Consider the following 27,843-nt stretch of genomic DNA (forward strand, 5'->3'; position numbering starts at 1 on the left):
TTTTACTGCATATAATCACAAAATCACCCTAGCAAAAACTAGGAAAATTAAACAAAAAGGAAATCATGTCTACACTACACAAAATTTCTATCTAAGAAGTTTATGTTCAACTGTCATTTTGTTAACTTGATTGGATGATTGCTTAATCAATGGTTTCAATGCACAATTTTATATTGTTTGGGTATGGAAGAAGTGGCAATATAAACACTCATTTGAATAGAACATAAAAAAGGACGAAGTATTTGAACAATAGAACAAAGAGAGCAACCACAGTACTTGAAATCACACTATAAATTATTTCTGACTTTACAGAAACACTAACAGTATTTCTCATCATCTGGCTCTGAATTACTTTTTTTATGTAACACTGATTCATCTCTTAGAGGCAGTTAAAAATGACACATTAAGCATGGTATGTATCCATTTACTTGGTACTATATACTATGGCATTTCCTAATGTCCCTGATTCCAATGTGATGACTGACAAATTTAAAGCAGTTTTTATTGTAGTTCCTTGCATTCTTTTAATCATCACTGGTAGTGGCATTACTTTAGTTTCAAAACAAAATTGTAAACTAAGCTACTAACTTACCTTAAGTCTAATAAAATTTATCAGTTTAATGTATCCATAAAATTCAAGTCCTAAAGGGGAAAAAAAAAGACAATTTACCTATTTTAACATGAGCTTTATTTAACGGACCTGTTCTATAGAGGCTTCTCTGGTTAGACAATAAAATACTTCTGTCCTCTACAGTACAACTTATAATTTTTTAAATTTTTTAAGAACTAGAATGGGTAACTTTGATGCTTCTAATATTTTAATTGAGAAACAGCCAGCATAGATGACAATTTTCAAAATGTTTTTGTTGCATTTCTAAAATATGGGAAATTAATTTTTAGAATTCTCCTCATTTCTAAGAACAACACAAATCAGGAAAATTAGGTCATAGACTCTGCCAAGTATTAGAGCTGAAAGTTTTTTCATCCCCAATTTTTACAGTGCTTACCAAACTATAATTTTGCCAGGACATGGAGTATACAAAATATACTAGCTTTAATACAGAGTTAACTGATGTAAATTGAAAAACAATGAGGCTTGTTATTTGGTTCTCATATCTTTCCAGAAATGAGGCAGCATTTAAAACAAGGGAAAACAACAGCATATCCAACTGTTTATTATTTCTCCTGAGAAATGTTGTTATGAGGAACACAATGGCATACAAAATGTTTCATATGCATAATAGCATACAAAACCGATATTTGATAAGTGAAAAATATAGTTATATTTTAAGTATGATTCCAATTCAATTTCAAAATGCACATTAAAAATATGAAAAAAATCCATTGAGACTAAGTCACCCATGCCTTACAAAGGAATTGTACTTAATTTATAATTTATTAACATATTACATCACACATTTATCTAATCCCATTCGCAGTTATTAATAATTACAGGAACCAAAAAAACAATTCGGTATTTAATTCTAGTGGAACAGTGCAGGTCTTCCATATCCATTTAAAGAGGTGGAAGGGCTTTAATTGTAAACTCGGTATGTTTAAATACAAATTTCAAAAGAATCATCATCCAAGTATTTTGCTTACTACCTTAGTTTCATCAATCCTTTTTCTATACTTTTTTACCAAACTCCCTATAAAACTCAACCTTGTATGCCTTGAAGTTCATGTTGTGTTCTGACCTGGTAATTTGTCTTTTTTCATAATGTCCCACCTCCTTTTCCAAAGTCCACCTTTATGCTTGCTCTCCCTAATTCTACTATGATAAAAATGCAATCATATGCAGGGTTTTTCCTTTTTAGTTGTGAAGTCAATAAAAGCTTAAATACAATGAATCTTATCTAGAAAAATGACATTGAACCTTTCCTCAAGAGCCACTGTCAAAGATCAGATGTTGCTGTATGTTTCACTGTGCTGGATTTGTTTAGAAAAGGAAAGGTCTGGAAAAATACAAAGTTGAAACTTAAGTTTCACAACTAAAATTTTCCCATTCTAAAAAGTACTCACCATGTTTATGGACCATGGTATCAATATTAAATTGATGCTCAGACTTACAGTGTGAAAAAGTTTCTTCAGCAGAGGTAAATAACCTGAAAAACCAAGCAATAGCTTCATGAAAAAGTCCCCAAGAAGCCTACATATTGATGTCTTGCTATATATACATCCCGCCTCCCCCAAATCTGCTGGTTTCTAGCTTTATTTCCAATTAAGAGAAAACAAACATCTGTGGATATCAAGAACCTAGAACTTCTAAAGGGAATTACTACTTATGAGTTCCATTTTACACCTAAAATAAACCAACTACCCATTAAACATCAAAGGTAATTTATTTGCCAATTAATAGCACTGAATTTATCAAAAGAATGTGAAGAAAGAGAACTCCCTTTGACAGATTCTGTTTCGCTCAAGATATGAAAACTCCCCGTGTAAGATTTTTTTCCTCTAAGTGTCAACTCTGCTTTTGGAGGCTTTGCACCGGCAAAGCTCAAACTACTTTCAGAAATAAAGGCATAAAACGTAATTTTACAGCTGGCATATTCCCACAGTGCCGTTATTTCAAAGGTGATCTTTGTAGTGTTACCAAAGTACCTGCATTACAGACAGCGTGAGGATCAAGCCTCTTTAGTATGTGACCCCCAAAAGTAAAGGACAAGGCAGGAATACACAGCAAAGAAGCTGCATACCTCTTTTATATGCCTAGCACATATGCAGCAGTTAGCTTTCAACAAATGTTTGCCAAGATAGGTCATTTTTGCAGTATTGATGCAGCCTATCACAAAGAAGTACATCTTGATGCTCAATAAATTTTACGACATCTGAAGTATGTGCAGACATTCTATACCCACCCAAAGGAGGCTGTATGTGAGAACAATGACCTATCAAGAGGAACTAATATAGCACCAACAAGCACTCTGACCAGATTTAAGGGAAACTGGAAAATGTTTATTAAAGGGACCCTGGCCAACACCAACCAGGCTTCTTTCATGCCCATTTACCAGGACAGCAGCCAAAGTCAACACTTGTTGAGGTGAAGAGGCAGAATTTAAGTGGAAAGAACATGGACTTGGATATGACAAACCACAGCTTTGTGACCTTGAAAAGTTAGTGATATCACAGCCCCTTTTAACCTAAGTGAAAAGGCATCAGTTCCTTCCTCTTCAATAGGTGGGTAGCCCTGCCTCAGAGAGGTAATTCTTAAGTGGTTCAAATGCAGTATTACACCTGAGAAGCTCTCTACATGTCAAGAGAATTATAGAAAGGTAAAGCTGGAAGGGTCCTCAGAGATTATTTAGTTCTGTGACTCCGAAACTTGTTATTCATTACAATCACCTGAGATAGTGCCTTTATAAAAGATTCCTGGACCCCAATCCTGACTTAGAAGGGCTGTGGTGCAGAGTTCAGCATCTGTATTTTTTTAATAAGCGTCTCAGGTGACAAAGATGCACAGATCCAGTCCAAAACCCTATTATTTTACACTCGGGGAAACTGAGCCCTGTCAAGACAACCTGGCTTGCAAGTTCATGGCTGCTCCCTTTATACCACTTAGGGTCTTCAACAAGCCCTCACTCCAAACCACTGCTTGGAGAACTCGAGAATAGGCCACTCTGATTCCAGCCGAGCAGACCACACAGACGCACGCTGCCGGGCCCCTTGGGCTGGAGCCTAGCGCTGAGATGGACGAACCTGTCACAGAACAGGCAGGGGGTCTGCTGTTTGTCGTGGAAGGGCTCAGCATCGTCCTCATCCTCCCAGGCGACCTCGTCCCCGCTGTCTGACAGATCTGGCAGGTCCTCCTCATCCTCCACAGCGCCCCGGCCGCCTAGCACAAGCAAATGATCAGATCCGCTCAGGGCGCCAGTGCGAACCCAGCGCTCGAGGAGGAGGGTGGGGAGAACGCTTTACTACTGGGGAGCGCTGTCTGCGTCCCGCTCCCCGGCGGCCCTCACCAGCATCTCCCCCACCCTCCCTGCAAGGCCCCATCGCCCGGGCTCCGCGTCCCGGAGCGCGCAGGGGGAGGAAAGGGTCTTTCACCGGCCCCACGGTGGCGCGGCCTGGGGGCTGGCAGAGCTGGGTGCTCAGGGACCGGGGATACCCACCGGTAGCGCCCGACGCTAACGAGCACATGGCTGTGGTACCCCGGGAGCCAGGCGTGCTAGGGGCGGGGACCTGGCTGAGATGAGCGCGCGGACGCCGCGGAACTCTCGTAACCGGGACCGGGAACGAGAACGAGCGCGAGCACGAGCACGCAGCAGGGCAGGGGTTTAGGGAAACTTCAAGGGCGTCTAGAAACGCGAGAACGCGCGCGCTGGCTCCCGTAGTCTTCCGGTCCCAGACAAGGGTGTTGGTCACGTGAACATGGGTGGGCGGGGCGAAAGCCCGGGCTCTGCCTCTTCCTTCTGCCGCAGGGTTGACGCACTGCGAGCCGACTAAGCATTGAAAAGAAGTCTGAGCGTTTGAGGCTTGGCCACGTGTTTTGCTTTCCCCACCGGCTTCCTAAGGTAGTGGGAGGTCCTTGTCCTGGGCCCTGCTCCCAGAGGTGGTGAGAGCCTGCAGTCGTTTTGCAGTCGGCACTACGCCCTCGGAGCTGGCGGAAGACCTGCCCGCTGCGCCCCCTGGTGGTGGTGGAGGCAGAACGAAGGCAGGAGCCGAGGACTCCTCTGGTTCCTGGGCTCCCTGATACCCCTGGGATAAAGCTGGGGAGAGGGAAGTGCAAGGGCCAGTGTGGGTGTACTAGAGACCAGTTGGGGCCAAAACTTCGTGGGCTTAAGGATTTGAGTCTTTAAGCAAGGGAATGATACTGTCAGGTGGGTACAGGGGTGTCCAACCTTTTGGCATCACTGGGCCACACATTAAATGCATAAACACCTATGAAAACTGATGAGCAAAATAAAGGCTGTAAGTTTAGAATTTTGTGTCAGTCTGCATTCATAGTCATCCTGGGCCATACGCAGCCCATGGACTGTGGGTTGGACACTCCTGGAACTTAGTAACATTTTGGCTGCTGTGTGGGAAGAACACAAACCTTCCAATGCCTCATATCTTTCTTCCCTTCCCAGCAGCTATTCAAACCATAGGCTGCTTTGTTATATGGGAATGGGCAGCAGTAGTTTCAGTAGGTAATGTCCCAAACTCTCCTTCCAGAGGCTGCCACGGCCTACCAGGCTCTACGTAATCCTGCCTAATGTTCTATCTCAACTCAACCCTTCACCTTGGGCCCCAACCTCCAGCCTTTCATCTGGACTCATCATTTTTCCATCTCCAGACTTCTGTAAGAATAATCTATAAATGGGTAGGTACTTTTTTCTTGGCACGAAGTTTCTCAAACCACCATTTCTAAAGTAAGTTCCACTGTCATTCCAGCAGCCTCCTGTAAGTTTCATTCTTAGCACCTACCTTTGCTGTTTCTCTCTCTCACTTTTTTGGTGTTACCTATAACTTTATTTGCACCATGAGGGTAAGGCCATGTCTCTTTACTTTCATTTCTCTGGCATACTACATATGGCCTAACTCATAATAGGTAATCAAAAAATACGCTGAATGAAACAGGTGCCTTGAATTAACGCGAAACTTCTGAATGTACATCTGTCCCTTAACTGTAAACTCCAAGAGGACAGAATCCATCAACTATTAGTTTTGAAGCCCCTTATATTGTAGGATATTGCCAGAGCATATGCTGGCTCTGTCCGGTTAGACGTGTTCACTGATATCCACACTGCCTATGTGCCCCATGGCACCTAGGAGCCATTTAATACACTGAATGAATTCAAGGTCTTTCATTACTGAGAACCATCCAAATTTTATTCATCCTTCCAATAAAACTCAAGCAAGGCCCATCTTCTGTCAGTATAACATTTAAAGGGAAATCCACTAAATGCCTCAGTAACACCCAATTCAATGTTAACAGTAAAAAAAGGAACATCCATTTTAGAGGGGTGAGTGAGCCAGAATCTTGTCCCGTAAAGCTTGTTTTGCCATACTGGTGGGCTTGGGAGAGAGTAGATTTTTTCTCTGCCTTAAAGATGAGCACAAACCCTCCCCTATCATCCCACTCACTCTTAAGACCAGAATAGAATGTTGAACAAGACCTGACAGAAGATTTGTGGGCAAGGAAATAATATACAGAAAATAACACTGGTCACCGGGTTTAGCTGCCATTATTTCAAACCTCACTTCTTAAAGCCCATCCTTGTTATCACCCAAAGACACAGGCTCTTCAGCATCCAACCCCAAAGGAACCCCACCTGGCAGGAGGAATATGTCCCATCTCCAACCTAAAGCCCAGTAGCCTTTATCCTCCAGTGTCCACTGAAGTTTGAAATGTACTTGGCATACTGTAGACCCTGTAAAAGTTGACTGAATAACTCCAATAACTTTGTTTCCACCAATACAAACAAAAAAAGTTTCACCACCATCCCTTCTTCCATGATGGAAGTTATTCCTGTGGGCTCCTCTTGACTTCTGCATCTTCCTTTCCCATAGTTTTCATATTGCAGCACTTTGAGATGTCCTTTTACTGGCTATGTGAACATTCTGTGGTTAATCATTATAGGGATCCTAAGCCAATGGAGAAACCTACATATTTCTATTTAATTCATCCACAGCATGTACTGATTAAGTGGGACTTCCTGGAATCATACAGATACTGGACACTCTTGCAGAGTGGTTAAGAATACAAAGTTATGGCATCAGGCTGACTTGGGTTAGAATGATGGCTCTGCCATTTTCTAGCTTCAGGTCTTTAGCTTTGGCCTCTTGACAAGGCACTTAACTACAGCGAGCCTCAGTTTCCCCCATCTAGAATATGAGGATGATAGTGTAACCACAGAACCTGGTCCTACCCTGTTTCTAACAAGACCCAGAACCAAAGTTTAAACTTTGAATACACCACCTATGAGTAATACTTGTGAAACACAACACACCAGTAACACTTGTGAACCCTACTACCCCTTAAAGCCCCACCCAGATTTAAACTTTGCTTGCTGTTTTCTTGACAAGCAAATAAAGCTCCTTTCTTTTCTCAAAAGCCAGTGCTGTAGTTTGGCTTCTATGTGTGGTAGGCGATGAACCCTTGTTTGGTAACAGTAGTACCATCTATAAGGATTATTTGGGGGAGCAGGTGGTTAAAGGACAGATAGCAGGTGTGAAGGCTGGCACTTAGCAATCACTTGACAAATATTAACTGCTTTTATATCATCCTATTGGCCAAAATATTGCATTTTACCACTGATACTTGGAACAGTCTAACAGGCACTGAGGAGTTGTCTATATATTTTTATTCCTTTCTTTAATTATCCCATGAATTATATAAGCTCAATTATTATATATTCTAACAGAGTAGTAAGGCACAATGTTCACTTGAACAATTATATGCAGTCAGCCCTGGGTAACTTGGAGACATGTCAACAGTCTTAGAACAGATCTCATCTGCTACAGAAGGTCTGCCCTGCTCCTGTCACTCTGCAGACAAGCATTTCAACGCTGGCTTCCCACCAGTGGCACCAGAGTCTCCGGCGGAAGCTGAAACAAAACAATCAATTCCTGTGCCCATACCCCCAAATTCAAACACGAAGCTCTGTGTTTGAAAATTTCCCTGGGTGACGTACAGTTGACCCTTGAACAACGTGTGGTTGGGGTGCCACCCCAGTGCAGTTGAAAATTTGCATGTAACTTTTGACCTCAGAGCCACAGGTTTTACACCCACAGATGACACCAACTGTGGACTGAAAATAATATTTTTGATCTGAGATTGGGAATTGGTGGATGCAGAGAGCCAGCTGTACTAATAATAGCCTATTATTGACCAGAGTCTTCCCAATGACATAAACAGCAATAAACATTTTGTATGTTATATGTATTATATACTGTATTCTTACAATAAAGGTAAGGAAAATTTAGTAAGAAAAATGTAAGGAATGGAAAATACATTTACAGTATTGAAAATATTCAAGTGTAAGTGGAACTGAACAGTTCAGACCCATGTTGTTCACGGGTCAATTGTATACATATGTACAGCCAGGCTCTGAACTGCTGATGCAGAACACGGTCATTTTTTAATTGCACCTGGTCAGCTGAAAGTGGTGAAATCATGGTAAAGTACTCTTTTTTTAGACCCTCAAATTAGTGATTAGGTGGGTGCTGGGTTTTATAAAAAAGCATTTCTCAGGTGTGATCATGGCTTAAGAGAACCATCGACTTTCCCCAGGTCATGGATGGCTTTGTTGTCTAGCAGTTCTTTCTTCCTGTCACTTGGTCTCACTGTGTTGCTCAACATCGCTCTAACCAGAGTCACCACTGGAACAGAGTGCCCGCTGGCCCAAGATTCTGGTAAGGAGCCAAAGAATTTCCTCAGCAACCATTCAGCTGGACGAGATTCTTGTCTATCACATAACAGAAATCTAAAGAGAGAGAGAAAAAAAAGCAGACTAAGAGATGGTAAATTGCATTCAGATCATAGAAGGTATGAATGACTAAGCTGTGTCTCCCCAAAATTCATGATGAAACCCCAACCCCCAGTGTACTTGTATATGAGGACAGTGCCTTTAGGAAGGTACTTAAGGATGGGACCCTAATCTGACAGAGCTGGTGTCCTTACAGAGGAGGAAGAGATACAGACATCTCTCTCCCCACACGCACACCGAGGAAAGCCGTGTGAAGACGCAGACAGGAGGCGAGCTACTAGCCAGGAAGAGACACCTCACCACACACTAACCCTGAAGCCATCTTGATCTTGGACTTCTAGTCTCTGGAATCGTGAGAAAATGAATTTTTGTTGTTTAAGACACTCAGCACATGCTGTTATTCTATTATGGCAACCTGAGCAGACTAACAAAGTGGGTAAAAGATTTTCTTTGGTGCATAAAGAGGGTTTTTTAAAAGAAAGCAGCAAAAGCTACCAGGAAAATTCCATCCTATTCTGAACTTGGCACCACCAACTGTCTACTCCCTCCTTCAAAGCCAAAAGGTGGATTCTTCAGAGAAAAATGCACCTCCAGCCAACTTCTTTAATGTCTTAGAAATCTTAGTTGTCAGCCTCTCCAAATGAAAAACTACCTTCTAGGGAATAACCAATAGTGGTGTACTCTAAGGCAGTGTGAAACTCACCCAGGCCTAAATATGGAGTAACGATCAAATTTTAATTCTTCCACTCTGTCTTCTACTTCTCCCTGTTTAAAAAAAAACACCACACTTTTAATATTTAATCAACACCAACTTACTATAATGCTTATGAGAGAATAACTTGGGGTTTTGAAGATGATCTGCTTCTGCGGGTCTCAATAGAATTGACCCTTGACCAACACAGGTTTCAACTGCATGGGTCCACTTATACATGGATTTTCTCAATAGACCCACACAGTTCAAACCCACACTTTTCAAGGGTCACTCCAATGTTTTAAGGAATCCACCATCCACATATATGGAGGGTGAACTATAGTTATACACAGACTTTTGACTGGTGGGAGGTCAGCACCCCTAAGCCCCATCTTGTTCAAGAATCCACTGTCCTTGCAAATATCCTTATCTAGATTTTTAGATGCCAAAGAGTCTGGGAAGTTAAGGCAGAGACCATTTAACCCTGATATGCAGTAGAGTTAAAAAAAAAAAAAAAAAAAAAAAAAAAAAAAAAAAGATGTACTGAACGACTGAATGTCTGCATAGTCACCTAGCCTCTCATTTGACTGATATTAAAACAGACCCAGAGAGAATAAGTGACATGTTAGGAGTTCAACCGTAAGAGAATAACCTCCTCTTAGTCCAGAATTAATGTTGCAGACTGGGAGACAGTAACCGTTTTTGGTTTCCAGTAATTCCAATGGGTCAGAAGACAGACCCAGAGACCCTCTCTGTTATTCATTTCCTCACAAACCCCTCCAAATGTTAAGAGGCCGTGAGATTACATCTAGATGATGCTTTAAATTAAATGCATTAAACAAACCATGAATTTTCTGAGCCAGGCATCTCTATGAACAGCAATGCCAGAGGAGCCCAGTCCCAGGCACGTCTGATGTCTAAAAGACTGGTGAATTAAGCAGCATGCTCTCCTCCTCCTCCTTGGCCTGTGCATACCATTCATTTGGCAATGAACCTGTCACATCCTACAATCTTAGGTAAAACATTTTTTAAATTAATGTTTAGTCTATTCATAGAGTTGTGCCACCTTTATCCTCAATCTTACAATATTTCATCACCCCAAAAGGAAAACCCAGTACCAAGTAGCACTCATTCCCATCCCTCTGAGCCCTAGTCAAGCACTAATCTTTCTGTCTCTAGTGACGTGCCTATTCTGGACATGTCATATAAATGGAATCATACTCATTGTGGCTTTTTGTGACTAGCCTGTCTCATTTAGCATAATGTTTTCAAGGTTCACCCATGTTGTAGCATTTATCATTCCTTTCTATGGATGAATAATATTTTGTAGGTATGTATCACATTTTATCCATCCATTCATCAGCTCATGGATATTTGGGTTGTTTCCACTCTAGCTCTTAGGAATGATGCTTCTATGAACATTCAGATATAAGTTGCTACGTGGACAGTTTTCTTAGCTTTTTACAAAGATGTGTTTTGTCTCTATTAGCAGTGTGCATAAGAGTTAACACAGCAGGTTGAGGCTACTATTTTAGAAAAAATCTTGCTTGCAAAGTTGGCCTTTGTCTTGGGAATTTGGACTTCAGGAGTGTTCCTGTCACTACCTAACTGACATGGGTAGTTTACTGTGCCCAAACTATTTGTACAAACAATATGGTTTATGCAGAACACTTGCTTTGCTTCTGGAAGTCCTTAATTTTTTCTCAGCTGAGGGTACCTATGTGACTGACCCCATAAAAACCCTGGACTCCTGAGCTCAGGCGAAGTTCCCTGGTAGACAGAACTCACTGCGGAAGAAATTAAGCATATGCACCTCCACTGGGAGAGAACTCTTGGAAGCTTGTACCTAGTTTCTTCCAGATTTCACTCCATGCACTTTACTAACTTTGCTTTATAGCCTTTCACTGTAATAAATCATAGCATGAGTATGACTATATTCTGAGTCCTGTGAGACCTTCTAGCAAATTACTGACCTTAAGGATCCTCCAACACAAACTTATTATAAATTTCTTAAGGACAAGAACCATACACAATAATAAAATATGATCTACTTTGGAAAAGTTTAAGAAACACTGTCTCATAGTCTCTTCTAATGTTAAGATTCCTTGCTGATTCCAAGTCCAGAGCTGCCCTATATCATTTCATGATTACTAGATAATCAACAGGGAGTAAGACACTGAAAATTATCTTTCAAATCCCTCCTATTTACTACATATATCCATGCAAAAACAGTCCCTGTAGCTATAAAAATGTGTAATATAATGCAATTAGTGCATGTCTGTATTATTTAGCATTCTATATTATTTACTACTGCCAATTATATAGGATTCTCCAGTGTATATAAAAAAATATGTACAAACCTTAACTTGCAAAAATAAAATACTGCTTGACTTGTCAGCTCCTTTGGAGGACAGCAAGTTGAAATGTTTGCACCCTCCAGCTTTTGCCAGCTCTGCAGATTTCAGGACATAATCTCGATCAACACGAACAAACCCCTCCTGAGGGGGAAAAGAAGATGAGTTATTTCCAAAATGCTGTAAGTTCACCTTAAAAACTACTACTCAGCTTGGGTGGCAGGCTAGGAGGCCTGGCAGGGTGTGGGGTGTAGGTCTAAATAAAATGCATCCAAGCAATACATGAATGTCAGGCTTAGGCTCTGGGAAAGTCTCCAAGTATCATCCCTAGGATAGACTACCAGCACTAGCAGCAGGTCCAGAATGCAACAAAAAATCAAATACAATGAATGAACTGGGTTTTTTTTTCCTGGTTTAAAAAAATTAAAAAACAAACAAAATGACATTGAAACACAGACACCAAACAAATCAGCAAGGAGCAAGGGGAACAATGAAATCAGTCTGTGAAACTGCTTTGAGTCACACATTTCTTTGTCTTTTAATAATTTTACAACATTACAGCCACCTCTCTGTTTTCTCTATTCTTTTCTGTGTCAACTCTTAACATGGTAGGGTCTCAAAGCAGGCTAAGAACACTAACCAAACACTATGAGAACAGTCTGTTTAATCTCCAATTTTTGCGTATGTTTTACAACATACTTTACATATTAGCAAAAAGTGCGTCCTCAAATTTTTTTACTGACAGGTGTATAATCAAGCATCTTTATAGACCCCAGTCTAGACTCCATCTATTGAGGGTAGTGGTTTGGTCTTCCTTCCAAATTCACATCTCATCATTAAGTACATTCCCAGCACATGGTAGGTGCTCCAAAAATATTTGAATATATAAATAAAAGTCCAATGAAAGCAGAGTAAAGGCAAACCCAATTAGAAAAGAAAAGAACTAAGAGGCAACAAAAGGAGGAAGGGAGAGGATGGTGTAAACAACAGAATACAGACTCATTTCCAGGGCCTCACTGAAGGTCATGTGCCTATCCCCACCCAGACAAGGGAGTTCCATGTAGTAACGTTTCTTGGGACCACCAAATATCTGGCATCCTCAAACTCAAGACGGCTGAAGGGAAGTCTGAAGTCTACCAAAGCTGAACTTCATAGGTACCCACAATTATGTAAATGAGGTTTTATATCATGAGGATTCTAAATCTGTAGGTTGATTGCTGCCCCAATGATTTTTTAAATTAAAATTTTGCCCTACGGTAGTAAATGGTCCTAAATGTTTTATTTCGTATGGAGATGTGGACCCTTCATAGAATGTTAGAAGCATCACCTGAGGAAACATTACATCCAACCCCCTCATTATGGAGATGTGAAAACAAGGTCTAGCTCTCTGGTGAACTGCTGGCTAATAAGAGAGAGCTGAGAGCAGAGTGCAAATTGTACTCACTGTTCCTTCTTATCTCACACTATCTCTAGCTAACAAACATGACTAATTCATACTTGGGGTAGGCAAAACAGTGGCCCCTCCAAGATGTCCACTTCCTAATTCCCGCACCTGTGAATATGTCAGGTTACACAGCAAAGATACAGAAGGTGGAAAAAATGGAGAGAGAGGTTTGGGGGATGGGTGAAAAGCTGAAGGGATTAAGATGTACAAGTAGCCAGATATAAAAATAGTCATGGAGATGAGAAGTACAGCATGGGAATATAGTGAATAATATTGTAATAATTACCTATGGTGTCCGATGGGTACTAGACTTAGAGCGGTCACCTTGTAAGCTATATAAATGTCTAATCACTATATTGTACACCTTAAACTAATATAAAATTGTATGTTAAATGTAACTGAAGAAAATTTTTTTAAGAATAAAAGGGTAAATTAAGATTATAGGTGGAATTAAGGTTACTAATCAATCAGCTGGCCTAAAAATAAGATTGTCCTGTATTATCCAACTGGGCCAAAGTAATGAGAATCCTTAAAAGCAGAAAACAGAAGCAGAAAAGGTTAGAAGAGGTTAGAATGTGAGAAGCACTTGACTGCTCCACAGCTGGCCTTAAAGATAGAGGGAGGTGACCATGAACCATGGAATGTGGGTGACCTTGAGAAGCTAGAAAAGATAAAGAATCAAATTCTCCCTTAGAGCCCTCTCAACACCTTGATTGTATCTCAGTACTGTCCATGCTGGACTTCTGACTTACAGAACAGTAATGTTATACATGGGTTTTTTTTAAGGCACTAAATATGGGGCAATCTGTTACAGCAGCCATAGAAAACTAATACAGAATTCAAGTTTAAAACAACAGCTCCAAGCATAAAAGAGAATTAAACCTATTGTAAGTATAGAGCTTGATGAATTCTCACAAACCGAACATTACTTCGCAACCAGTTCCTAAATCAAGAAAGAGAACTTGGGGGTAAATTACTATTACCCCCAAAGCCTCTCTTGTCCTCCTTTCTCATCATGCACAGTATATCTGTACCCACCTGCAGGGCAGCGTTATTTTTCTGACTGACTTTAGGGCATATAAACTTCACTCTTAACAAATGAATCAACACCATTTCCTTTTGTGTTGTATATTTTGACGTTCTACCTTAACTGACTCGCTGACCTGTCCTACACATTGATCCAAACTTATGCTGTTGCTTTTTTAAATCAGTGTGGAGCAAACCAATTTTAATTCTTAGCACATCCTGAGAGGGATGTGATTCTCCTCTGAGCCATTTTCTGAAATGAGATTTTATATGTGCTGAAAGTATGCCAAGAAAGACAATCCAAAACTACATAGAAAAATTCTAAAACACTCAATTTCTCTTCCATGTCTATTTCTTCACCTCATTCGAACTCATCAGAACTCTGATTTTAATAACAGGTTCATTATTCATAATAAAATGACATAGTTGACTAGCGAAATAAATTCCTTTTTGTTGTTGCTGTGGTTTTAGCACTATTTCTTGGAAGGTGCATTAAAGTTGTCTCTGTTAAAATGCTTTTCTTTCATCGGTGTCTTTAAAAATAAGGGAAGATTCAGCCAATCACAAGTCTCTAGACCGACGCTGTCTCTCTCTCTTAATCCAGGGCCAGTAAAGGGGTAATTTGATTAAACTGAGACCCTAATTTATTTGGCTTTAGTTCTGGATCAACCTCTCCTTAATAGAGTGCTGTCGGCTCCAATTGTTTGATGGAAATTAAAGTGACATAAATACCATGGGACTTTTTCAATCTGATTAGTCAGCGAAAGCACATCAATACCACCCCAGCCATCAGACTCTGGCGTCCTTCCTTTCACCCGCCTCGCTAAAGGCTGACAACTGCTCCTTGAAGGAGGAGCACCCACGCTGCTGCAGAGCCCCCCACGCTTAACCCATCATCCCTGCTCAATGGGCCCGGTTGACAAGGTGCCCATACCTTTCTCCATCGCTGTTCTCTGGACAAAGCTAAATATTGTTTTATTAGCAATCAATGGCTGTTAATCCAAACCGATTTCACAAATCCTCTGAGCCCTCAAGCTGATTATAAATACGCATTTTCCAAGCGCAGAAATTTTGAATTTCATTTCCCCCACCCTGATGCAAGCCCTTTTAGCCGGTGAATGAAACTCAAAAGCAAAGGGGTCAATGGCTTTCAAGGACTTAGAAATCAAACGTAAACGTGGATCCTGCTGACTGACTCAGAGATATCAACACACATCTTTTTTTTTTTTTTTTTTTTTTTTTGCGTGAGGAAGAGTCAATTTATAGATAGGAGCTATCTTTAAAATCTTATTATTAACATCTTTTCTTATTCTCTAACTGCTCAAATAAAAAATAATAGAAAAACAAACTACCCCATATCCCAGGAACACAATTTCTGGAAAAACTCTATATAGTCTCCCTAACCCTATGGCAGGAGAAAAGACATCTCTTCTGAGAGCAGGAAGTCCGTTATGTTATCGTGTCTTTATGATTCCATAGTCTGTGTATCCTACTCTAAGCTAGGAATCAGAATTCCTTTTTAAAAAAGGAATTGATTAAATAAGTTCCCACTATAAATTTCCATTCCCAACATCCATTTGAAAGGGTAAACACAATGTAATACAACTCAGCAGAGAGATCTTCATATACTCCACAAATATCTAGGGAGACAAATTATCTAATTACTCTTTTTAAATCCTCACCCAAGGGCATTTTTTTCATTGCTTTTAGAAAGAGGGGAAGGGGGAGAGAGAGAGAGAAAGAAACATTGGTTGGTTGCCTCTCATATGTGTCCCAAATGGGGATCAAACCCGCAACCTAGGTCTGTGCCTTGACTGATGATCGAACCTGCAACCTTTCAGTCCATGGGACTATGTTCCAACCAGCTGAGCCACACTGGTCAGGGTTCCAGTTACTCTTTACTCAAGTCTTATTACAATCCAAAGCTACTAAGTATTTCTTCTAATCTTCTTTGCCAATGCTTAAAAACTAGGAACGCTCTGGCTCAGGAACACCTCATCCAACAACGTATTTTGGCAGTGACTGATATGGCAAGCGAGTGTGCCAAAATGACTCAGGATCGAGGGGGTCCTTTTCCAAGAAGTGACGATCTACCATTCTGTAACGGGTCATACTTGGCCCTATTTCTGCTTCAGATTCTTTCTCCTTTATTCCAGCTCTACAAATTAGACTAGAAAACAGAGATGCTGACGAACAACAAATGTTCTAGTCTGACGCTCCATTTGTCTGTCTCCTGGAGGGCATCTCTGTATCTGATGCACAGTGCTCGAACCAAGATGTTGGTTAACAGAAGAGCTCTGGATAGCAAAATAAATTAAACGGGTACTAAGGATTCAGGAGTAAATCTCTATATTCTCACAGACCTTTTCCATATGAGGCATTCTTTTCTCTGTTTTATAAAAGTCAAAGCACACCGGAGGCCAAATGGGCTTCAGCAGCCACCTCCCTCTCAGACAAGGAGGCAGTGGCTCATGGGAGCTCACCACATACCCAAGGTCCCACAGCTACCTGCTATCCAAACAGAACCTATGATCTGGGCCCCCCTAGCCATCTAGGACCTTGTCACTTCACAAGTCCCCTCCTAGACATCAGATAAAATGGTAGAAACTACAACAGGAGTGGGCAACCATTTTCTGTAAAGGATGAGATAGTAAATACTTCCAAATTTATAGGCTTCTGTTGCAATTAACACAGCTCTGACACCATGGTGTAAAAGCAGCCATATATAATAAAGTGATGAGAATAGCTATGTTCCAGTAAAACTGTATGGACTACTGAAATTTGTATTTCTTACATTTTCACATGTCATGACATATTATTCCTCTTTTCAATTTTTTAATCATTTAAAAATATAAACACATTCTTAGCTCATGGGCCATACAAAAACAGGTGGGCTATATTTGGCCCAGTCTATAGTTTGCAAGCTCCTGGATTAGAAGAGTATATCATTAGAATCAGAAGCCATGAGACTCTAATGATACCTAATAAATGTTACAATGGCTGCATTAATCACATGAACGGTGTCATCCATTCAAGAGAATCCAAGAGCCTGAACTGCGGGAGCCTATGCCTACCTACTAGGTGAGGAGACAAAGAGGTGACACCACATTACGCCTCCTCAAACTACCTAACCAAATCCTTTTCTTAATACAAGTTGAGGGAAGACACTATTCTCAGTGGCATCTTTGCTCTTCACTCCGGACCATGAATATCTGGTTTCCAAAGGGTATTTCAACCTTCACTAGCACACAAGTTACTCACTAAAGCAAGATGAAGCTATCTGGGACTGAAGTACCAGAAAAACCAACAGATGAGGAGGACTAATTATTCCAATGCCTCCTGGAAGTAGGTCCAACAAGAAGAAGAGAGCTGGCTGCATCAGAATCTCCCAAGGAGTCTGCTTAAAATACAGTCTCCAAGCAAGTGACCCAGTAAATATGGATTTGGACCAGCTCAGGAAGTCACCGCATTGATTAGACAGCTATAACTTGTGAATGTGAAAAAGAAGATTAGCATCTAACCAGCTACTGTTAGAGGAAATGGTTTTCTGAACAGCTGAAGAATGTTAAGAGACCTACCCCTAGCACTAGTTTCAACAGAAATCTAGGTAGACTTACTGTTATGGGTTTCAGTGTTTTCCCCCAAAATCCACAGGGTGAAGTTACAACCTCTAGAACCTCAGAATGTGTCTTTATTTTGAAATAGGGTCATTACAGATATAATTCGTTAAGATAAAGACATACAGAAAAGGGTGGTTCTTAGTCCAATTTGACTAGTGTCCTTATAGAAAAGAGAAATTTAGTCATAGCCACACACACAGGACAAATACCATGTGAAGGACATAGGAAGAAGGCAGCCATCTATAAGTCAAGGAGAGAAGCCTGGAAAAATCCTCCTCACAGCCCTCAGAAGGAACCAATGCCGCCACACCCTGATCTCACTCAGACTTCTAGCCTCCAAAACTTTGAAGCAATACATTTCTGTTGTTTAAGCCACCCTGGTTATGGTACTTTATTGTAACAGTCCCAGCAAGCTAATACATTGAGGGCCCAGGGGAAGAAGTGGGCTATTCAGCGGATTTTAACACTGAGACAGAAACCCTGATTTTCTTTTATGTTTTCCCTACTGCAATGTCAGGTTGCTAAGCAGAATCCCACGGGGTATTCCAGTTACCAGACGGCTGCAGAAAGGCACTAGGCTTGCCCCCACCAGCTCTGCACTATCCGTCTGATGAATTCTTTTTCTATACGGAAGGCCACTGACCCAGAATACCAGGTGGGGTGAGCTTGGAAATCCACAACCCCTGTCAAACTGTGATTACCTAGCCACTTGGGAATTCTCACCTCTTTTAAATTACCTAAAGTTACTGTAACCTCCCAAGTTTGTATTGCATCCAATCTAAATTAGTTAAAAAAAAAAAAAAAGAAGATCCTGGAGGAAATGTCAGCTTACTTTCTGTCACTGTTGTCTTAAACCATTTAAACCCTAACTCATTTCTGAGACTATTTAGCTTACTAATGTTTCTCCTGTTTACTCATTCATTATGTTTATCTTCTTTTCAAACTGATTTTGGAGGAGGAAAGATATTGAGTACCCTGAGAGGTGGGGAACCAAATCCATGTAAAAAAAAATATTCTAAGTAGGAAAGACACCCAATGCCTCTGATTACAATTGCATTACACAATTTGGATGCAACAAAGCAATTTATACTTTCCCTAGAGCTCCCTATGAGATTTGCTTTATGTCATGGAAAGCAACTGCTCTATGCCTAATGCAGTGTTGTTGTTGTTTTTTATTTTGCTGAATCACCACCAAAACCAGGCTGACACTTCAGACAGAACAAAACTTTTTCGGTGCTTTTAGAGGGCACACCGCTTGTGATTGTCCCTAGGGCAAAAAAGACAGCACCAGCCACTGAGCAGGAACATGACCCTTTCTAGGAGAGATAATGTGCCAAATCCCAGGACACTTCTCCGCACAGAGCTCAGAACCCAGCTGTATCCAAAGTGGACATGACAGAACTGCAGAAGGTTTGGAAATAGATCCCTACTGAAAGCATAAATAAAAGTATTCTTTGGTTCATCAGGAGGTCCAGAAAAATACCACTGATCCTAACTCCTTGGTTGAGGTACACCAGCAGTTCTTAAGCATGTGTCCTCCTACTGATTCTGACGCGTGGGCCTGTTTATAACCCTATCGGAAGCCGCCACGGCAGCATGATGGTCCTGCATGTTTAACAGACATGTTTTGCTCCGACAAGTAAATTCTGCTAGAGGGACAAAGTATAGTCAAAGTATAAGTTAAATAAGATAGATAAACACTTGTCCAAAATCTATGTGGTAGGCTGTAACTTCTAACTATGTAGTAAACTCCGACTTCTGGATGAGTTGATGCAATTTAGAGAACCATTAAAAAGAAAATTAAATTTGTGTTGGAACAGTTCTGCGTCAGTTTGGGCTGAATCACCGCGGGGGCTGAATCATCGCTGGAGGCTGAGTCACCCCTGGAGGCACATCAGCGGAATCGTGCCTCTTTTTGGATGCTCTGTCCCAGAACTTTAAATCTTGGCATGAAAATAGGTTGAAGCAAATCACTCAAGTGAGAGAGAATGCTTTAAGTTTAAAACATTTATAAAGAGAAAGAAAGAAAGCTTACTGCTAACATCATGAGCCAGTTAATTTTACTCCGATGTAATAGTTTGCCTAAGCCAGGGGACGTAGTGACAGCAATATTTACAAGACCATGTAAATATGTATGATGTCCTCAGCAAACATGCCTGAACTCAAGGCTTACTTTGAAGGAAAGATGAATTTATTATTGCTATTTAAAGCACAGCAAAGGCTGAGCATATGAAATTTTAAATGATGAGCTTATTTACATTTAAGCCCTGCAAATGTAAAGAAAAAATGAGCAAGAAAGGGATTGTTGGCATTACTAGCCAGTGAAAACAGATGAGGGTGTATTTCTTCCTTACCGCCCCAGCTTTTTTTCTCGTGGTACCCAGGCAACAGAATCCAACATCATGACCTTGAAAGGCAGAAGCATAGTCATCCAGCTTTTCAAAATCCACCACTTCTTGATTCTAGACAAAGACACAGTTATATAAAACTTGATGTTATTTTAAAAAATACTCTATATATAAAGAATAAATTACAGGACATTATGAAGAGCCTTCCCACTTAACAGCAAATTTTGCAAGCTCATTTTCTCCCACCAAAAACCAATTAATCTGAATTCAAAATCAACAATGCGCCAATACCGCCATGGTACATGTAATTGGACTAGGGGTGATCCAGATCTCTAAAGTCAGGTTCAATGATAATTTTCTCTCTGGAAAAAATAATTTTTTAATTATTTTATTTCATAACTTATAATTTTATTAATTTTATTATTATTATTATTTTGGTCTGCATATTACCAGAAGGAATACCAATGAGGTGTAAGGAAGAGTCAGGGAATGGTGTTTAGAATCTCAAATGCCTAGGTTGGAGTCTCGGGCCTGCTACTTCCTAAACATGTAATTTTGGCCAAGTTATTGTATCATATACCTCAGTTTTTCAGCAGTACAATGTAAATGATAATCTTTCTTTCAGTCCAAGCCATGAACCACCTGCATTAAAATCAGCCAGTGGATGCTTGATAAAAGGGCATATTCTTAGGCCTCCAATACTTCTGAGTTAGAAACTCCACTTTTTTTTTAAATCCTCACCCAAGGATATTTTTTATTGATTTTAGGAAGAGAGGAAGGGAGAGAAACATCGATGTGAGAGCGAAACATCAGTTGGTTGCCTTCTATATACACCCTGACCGGCTATCGAACCCACAACTCAGGTATGTGGCCTGACCTGCAACCGTTTTGTGCATGGGGCAATGCTCCAACCAACTGAGCCACCCAACCAGGGCAAAAACTTCACTTTTAATAAGCACCCTTGGAAATTCTCATGCTCACTGAAATTTAAGAACCTTTATCTAACCTAATAAGTTTGTTGTGAAACTTCAGAAACAAAGTTTAAATTCCCATCCATCATCCAGGATTTCACATAAAATGTTGTTTTCCTTCCCTACCATCAACTCTTTCAAAAGAATTTTTCTGGCACTGTACACACATGCTGAAAAAAGAAAATGTGTGCATAAAGTGCCCAACCAAAAGATGTGCCACCGAAATAGACTATCAAAGCACAGAACTTGATTTCAGTTTCCAATTACCCAAAGTATCAGACACACCCAAAGGAGCCAGGTTATGAAGACTACATGTTACTGCCTAAGTCTGAGCAAAGGTGTTCATTTTAAACAGGAAATTCCTGCTGGGCCAAAGATATGCAAATTGACATGAACAGGGACCTGCAGGAGTCAAGAACATTTGTGAGACCATTTGTTATCTGGAATGTTCCACCTGTGCACCTGTGGGACCAAGTTCTATAATTAGGGGGTCCCAGGATTACATTATAATATACTGAAGTTCACAAATAACTCAGTTAAAATGCGGGGGAAGGACTCTCCACGAAGCTCAGATTTCAAATACTTAGAGAGTGTGCACCAGACTGAAGTCTGGTGTATTGTTTGGTTAACCATGAAATGAAAGTCCGGGCAAGGAAGAATATTCCACCTACAGACACAAGGCTGCAGCCCGGGATAGTCCGGCAAGGCAAAGTCTTATAATAGCCCTGCTTTCGCTGCCACAGACAGTTCCTGTTCTGCAAAGCATTTTTTGATTCACTGACATTAGTGTGGAGCAGACAAGGAGACAAAACAAGCTAAGAGGACTGTCTCTATAGCCCAACTTGAATGACGATGAAAACAATGATGGTCTTTGTCTCCCCCTACAACGTAGGCCCAGCCTTCCAGGTGCCCAGACTGAGAGAAGGACTTTGCCCAAGGCCTCAAGTGAGAAGAGGCCCACAGAGGCCTGCAATCCAGGACTCGAGCTCTCAGCAAGGGCGCTCACAGACTAGTCTGTGACGACGGGCCACATTCCGATCACCTCTCACAGCCTCGACCACTGGGGGCAATGTTTAGCCTTTAAATAGGAAATGTCTCCACCCGGCAGAATCGACTGCGCATACATTTTAAGTCTCAGCTCAAATACCTACCACATTTTTATAAGCTTCCTCATCAAAAGACAGCTTCCTCCGGCCAATGACTGTGACTTTGGAAAATAGGCCCTGTTCCAGTATTTCTTTTAGGAGCACTCTGCCGGTTTCCCCACTGGCGCCCAAAATAAAAACGGATTTGTTCAGCCTCCTGAAGTCTCCTCGAAGCTTGGGCAGCGCCTCCGCCTCACCCATGCTGCAGAAGAAACATCAACAGGTGCTGCTCTTAGTCTATTTAAGGGATGGCCCGGCTTACCCTGGGGAACAAGGAACGTTTAGTCGTCCTGGAGGAAGATTTTGTTATTCTCCGCAGCCTGGGCTTGCGAGAAAGTGCTGAGTCATCGGCAGGGCGAGTGCCAGCCCAGATCCCGGAAGGAGCCACGGACCGCGGGACCGAGAGGCCTCGTTCCCCCTTGGTACCCTCGGTTCCGATGCCTCCTTCCTTTGCCCAAATAGTACAGGGGCCCAGCTCTGTCTCCTAAGCGGAGGGGTTACCTGGAGCCGGCGCCAGGCCCCGAGACCTCACATTGTAGCAAGAGCAGAGCGGCGGCCAGCGCAGCAACCGCCACCACTGCGGCCCCTGCGCTCAGCGCCGCGGAGCGGTGCATCCGGGCATCCCCCGTTCCCGGGAGTTTCCTGTCCCCTAATCTCGGTCGGTGGCGGGTGCCCCCAACCCTCATCCACCGGGAGTCTGAGACGCCCACGCCCACACCTACCCGGCTACGCCTTCCTGGTGACTTCGCTGCCTGGCTGTCTCGCCCGACGCTCAGGGTGGAGCTTGAGCGTCGTTCCCTGCGGAGCTTGGGCGCCGGCCTCGGGAGCCAGAGCGCGGGCGCTTGCACAGGACGAGTTGCGACAGTTGGAGTCCTCCAGGACTCCTCTCCCTCCCGTTCTTCTTCACCACTTGGGCTGAACTCATCCATATCCAAGGTTTCAGCCAATACACTTGACCTTTGCTCGTCTCATTCTAAAACCTGTAATTTCAATTGTGTATGGACATTTTCATCTCGAATTCACCATTGCAAAAACTTAGCCGTTCCGATCCAATCACGCCAAAGAGGAATAAAACAAACCTATTCCTCGCTTCTCTTGGGTGTCACTGTCCCTATACATTCACACACTCCTCATCCCTCCCCTCTGGATGTCCTAGTGACCCGGGGCACAGTAATCATCAACCCAGGAAGACTCTCTCTTCTGGGAGGTGAGTCACCACATCTATTTCATTGCTTTAACTTCGGCTCTCGAGACAGTGTTCAGCCTTAAATAGGTATTCAAGGAAAATTTTTGCCTGGATGTATTTCTGTATACTTCATAGGTGAAATCTAGAAGGAGAGTAAAAAGCCAACTTGTCAAACATTCTAACTTTACAAATGACGCTCAAGGATGAAGTATATGACTTGTTAAGTCTTGGGCATGCTCTTTAATGGAGACAACATAGCAAAGGGTAAGAAAAAAAAAAAAGGAGAAAACTTGGCAAGTAACTCATGGGCAAAGGTGCCCTGCCCACACCACCCCCATGTCCTTGCAGAGCTCATCTTCCCAAATCGTGCCACCTCAATAGACAGTTGCCTTCTGAGGGGAATTCTGTTAAGTTAGCATGTTTTCTTTCCAATGTGAGGGAAGGCACTTAGAGGACGTGAGGGCCCCATGCAGAGGAGAGTGAAGGAGCAGCAGGTAGGGCAGAGGGTTTATTCAAGAGATAGGGGTGGATGAGCAGGGAAGCCACATGTGTCATGAGCCCTCAATGTCAAGCAGAGGTGTAGAGATGGTGTATCAGCGTCCTACGGTTGCTGTAACAAATTACCACAAGCTGGGTGGCTTACTGCAGAAACTTGTTCTCTCACAACTCTGGAAGCAAGAAGTCTGAAATCAAGGTGTCAGCAGGACCACGCTTCCTCTAGATGAAGGCTTTAGGAGAGAACTGTTTCTCATTTCTTCCAGTTTCTGGAGGCTCCAGGTATTCCCTGGCTTGCGGCTGCAGAACTCCAATCTCTGCCTCTGTCTTCAAATGGCCTTCTCCTCTGTGTGTCTGTGTCTTTTCTTCTATGTCTTGTAAGGATATTTGTCATTGGATTTAAGGCCTGTCCATATAACCCAGTAGGACCTCATCTGGGGATCCCCAACTTAATTACATCTGTAAAGATCCTTTTTCCACACAAGTTTACATTCACAAGTTCTCAGGGTTAGGAGGCATATATCACTTTGGGAGCCACTATTCAACCCACAAGAGATGTTAAATAGGACAAATGTTAGTCAAATTCTAAACAAAAGGGTTGCCTGATGAGCTCTACATTTAGTGGATAAAGCTGGAGTTAGAAGTAGTGTGAAGAGAGGGGATAAAGAAAGAAGAGGGCTTTTGGATGAAGTTCTTGCCAGAGTAACTTAAGGGATGAAGGCATGGACCCAAGCAGGGAAGAGGAGGAGGGAACACATATGAAAAACCTTATAAAATGACTAGCTGTGTCCTTAGTTTTAGCCTCCTCATCTAAAATTGGGGGTAATGGCAAAGCCAGCATACTGCACAGATGTATGGCAGAGTTCAAATTAGGCACCATGTGCAAAGGCCGTATAGGCTGGCAGTTTGTATACAGGCCATGGCATCAATCCACCCGGTCTTAAGTCCTGGCTCTACCCCTAGCTAAGTGTCTCTGGGCAAGTTCTTTCCATTCCTTGGTTTTCCCATCTGTAAAGTATGAATGATAATAATTACCTAAATCCAGGAATTTTTAGAAATTAAAGCACTTAGTATCTAGCATGTAGTAAGCATAGACTACATATAATCTTATTATGGAAAAGAACTAAGTACTTTTGTAAACATATAATTACTGTGTAGCAATTCTGGCTACACATGGGCTTTGCTTGAAGCTCTAGAAAAATAAAGATGCCTGGGCCTTGCCCTAGACTTGCTGAAACAGGATTGGTCATTTTTAAAGCTCTTCAGGTGATTCTGCTGCACAGTCAAAGGAGAAATTCAACATGTTATTCAGGTCATTTTATTGGGATCCATTTCCTAATACTATCCATAAGGAGAATAAACATAGTCTTCCCCTTTCGGAGACCACGTAGTGACTGGAAGCATCCTGAGCTGCACTTCTCCTTTTTTTAGAAGTACTTATATAACACTTTATGTATGCCAAGGACCATTAGTCACTGGGTATATATTAGCTCATTTAACACATGCAACATCCTCATGAAGCAGGAATTACTGTTGCTACAGATAAGGAAACTGAGGCACAGAGAGGTTAAGTAGCTCACCCAAAGTCACCCAGTTAGAAAGCGGGAGAGCCAGCATTGGAGCTGCCGTCTTCTGGCTCAAATGACTACACCAAACAGATTCTCTTAGAGCTGTAGTGTGTCTCAAAGCCCGTAACCCCTCTAAACCTCAGTTTCCTTATCTGTAAAATGAGGATTATAACATTACTGACTTCATAGGAAATTTATAAAAATTAAGTGAGGTGCTGCATGTAAAGCACTCAGCAATGTATTTAGTACCTACGAAGCACTAAATGAAAGTCAGCCACTACTATTAACAATTTTAATGCTATCACTAATTATTCAGTTTCATGGAAATATAATGCAGGTTCCAGCTTAAGTCTAACTGAAAATCTGAAATAGCTGAGCCTGTTTATCTAGTTGCCGTCATAGGACACCTGATTCAAGGCAAAGTGGGATCTGTCACTTGCATTTACCTCCTGAGCCTCTTCTCTTTTCCCTGTCTAGTGAAAGAGTCCCATTGTGCATGGGGAGACTTGGGAAACTAAGAGGCCCACTTCCCTAGTGAACGAACAGAGAGTTCTGCAAGACATTGAAGAACAAGCAGCACTGCTTTGAGAGCCCTTTAAGAAAAAATTATTTACTTACTTTATCCTCACCCGAGGACATGCCCATTGATTTTAGAGATGGGGAGAGGGAGGGAGAGAGAGAGAGAGAGGGAGAAAAACATGACCAGCAGCACAAGGCTCCTACCAACTGAACCACAGAGACCAAGGCTTGAGGGCCCTTTTAAGTAAAGGAAAAGTGCGTGCTTATGCTTTCTTCTTTCCAAGAGAATGTGCAGCTATAATTTCTCAAGGAAGCCAGAGCCTTGGCCAGAGAAAGAGCAAGAGATCAACCAAAGTAGTCTTGCCAGGTTACACATGCAACACATCCTTCCTCCAAACACGTCAGTGCGTTTTAGAAGTTGTGTGAGTCGCTAGAAGCTGGAGGAAATTAAAACTGATAAACTTAACTACAGCCTAGTGGGACTAGAGAAATCCAGATGACATAACACTTTACAATTCCTGACACAAGCACTGAGTAGACTAATGTGCAGAAAAGGAAAACAAAAGTTTAATCTGTCAAGTTTCCTGTGTGTGTACAGCTGTGCGCCTTTGCTCTGGATGTGTATGTAGAAAATCCAGATTCAGTTTCCTGGCAGCATCAGCACTCTTGATTATTTTCCACCACATAGCACAAGAGGGCGCCAGAGAAGGTGGAAATTTTTGTTTTCCTGGGAACCACTTGAGTTAAAAAATTCACTCGAATCTTTTATAAGGATGTTTACTATTCTCCTGATTCTTAAAGAATGAGCTGACTGTGTGCGTAAGTTTATTGGCTGATACTTTGGAGTGAGATGGGTAGTTCTCAAATGAAAAAGATAAAATAAATAAGCAATGTTGGAGATGGCAGAGGGTAAAGGAGTTTGCTGGCGATGAGTTAATTCATTTGTCAAACATTTATTCATTGCTTTCTGTGTGCCTACTAGTTAGATGCTGGGGGTGCAAAGATAAATGAACCCATAGTTTCGTGTTGGACTTACTAGTAACATCAGAAGTCAAAATTTTCATAATACTTTATTTTTTCTTATTTGAAACTCCTTATCCTCTTCATCTATTCACCCGTTCTTGTCTTCAGAGGCAGTCTATGTAAGAGTTAAGCATAAAGGCTTTGGAGTAAGACAGCTGGAGTCGATTCTTAGCTCTACCGCTTTCCAGCTGTTAACCTCTCTGTGCCTTAGTTTCCTCATTTGTAAAATGGGATGGTTATAATAGCTACCTCATTGTAGATATTATGGTGAAGATTAAATGAGATATCCATGCAAAGTGCTTGAAATTGTGTCATATTTAAAAGCTCAGTTTCTGTTAACTATTATTCAGATACTATACATCCTTGGAAATCCTGATGAAATATGAAATGGGGCGGGGGAGACAGAGAGACAGACAGACAGACAGAGACAGAGATTGGGCCTTATGCTTTCTTCTTGAGTTATTGTTTGATATAATTGTTAAGGCCAATAAATTCTTCTGTTTCAATCACTTGCAAGAAAGAATCCTGACTGATACAGCAGCCGTATTTCTTAATTTCCTAATTCGTGTCAGTACTGTGCTAAGTGCTTTGCATATTGTAACTGTCATATTTTTAAAAATTATATTTTATTGATTATGCTATTATAGTTGTTCTCCCTTTTTTCTCCCTTTTGCCCCCTCCACCCAGGACCCCCACTCCCTCAGGCAACCCCCACACCATCATTCATGTCCATGGGTCATACGTATAAATTCTTTGGCTACTCCCTTTCCTATACTGTACTATATATCCCCATGGCTATTCTGTAACTACCACTTTGTACTTCTTAATCCCCTTGCCTCTTCAGCCATTCCCCACAGCCCCTTCCCACCTGGCAACCATCAAAATGCAACTGTCTTCCTTTAATCATCACAATAGCTCTGTGAGGTAGAGATGAGATAGGTACTAATATTTTTCCCACTGTACAGATGAGGAAACTGAGAGTAAAAAAAGTGAGATGGACTCTGAGCTTGACTTCCCCTTGATAGGTGGACTCACAGAG

General features: G+C 41.6%; 2 protein-coding genes across 3 annotated transcripts in view; both read right to left on the reverse strand.

The window, feature by feature from the left end:
• Window positions 1-4,265, reverse strand: part of PRMT3 (protein arginine methyltransferase 3) — a 100,207-nt gene extending 95,942 nt beyond the window's left edge. The window contains exons 1-4 of the mRNA XM_054585998.1: window positions 4,113-4,265; window positions 3,700-3,835; window positions 2,023-2,105; window positions 593-642 (exon numbers count right to left, since the gene is read on the reverse strand). Of these exons, the coding sequence (XP_054441973.1) occupies window positions 593-642; window positions 2,023-2,105; window positions 3,700-3,835; window positions 4,113-4,140 (297 nt within the window). The 5' untranslated portion in view covers window positions 4,141-4,265. The remainder of the gene's footprint in view (window positions 1-592; window positions 643-2,022; window positions 2,106-3,699; window positions 3,836-4,112) is intronic.
• A 1,522-nt stretch (window positions 4,266-5,787) lies between these two features.
• Window positions 5,788-22,803, reverse strand: HTATIP2 (HIV-1 Tat interactive protein 2). Of its 2 annotated transcripts, none has more exons than XM_054586000.1 (6): window positions 22,736-22,803; window positions 22,020-22,215; window positions 19,904-20,011; window positions 11,466-11,603; window positions 9,118-9,179; window positions 5,788-8,411 (listed from the first exon to the last, which is right to left on the reverse strand). In XM_054586000.1, exons 2-6 carry the CDS (start codon window positions 22,212-22,214, stop codon window positions 8,186-8,188), a joined length of 729 nt encoding a protein of 242 aa, XP_054441975.1. In that variant the 5' UTR covers window position 22,215; window positions 22,736-22,803; the 3' UTR covers window positions 5,788-8,185. The 2 variants fall into 2 exon arrangements, with proteins under 2 accessions (XP_054441975.1, XP_054441974.1); XM_054585999.1 differs by lacking the exon at window positions 22,736-22,803 and adding an exon at window positions 22,515-22,650.
• Window positions 22,804-27,843: the final 5,040 nt, after the last annotated feature.

Source organism: Pteronotus mesoamericanus, unplaced genomic scaffold, assembly GCF_021234165.1.
Source record: "Pteronotus mesoamericanus isolate MK-2021 breed Mesoamerican mustached bat unplaced genomic scaffold, CSHL_Meso_final contig_90, whole genome shotgun sequence".
NCBI lineage: Eukaryota > Metazoa > Chordata > Mammalia > Chiroptera > Mormoopidae > Pteronotus > Pteronotus mesoamericanus.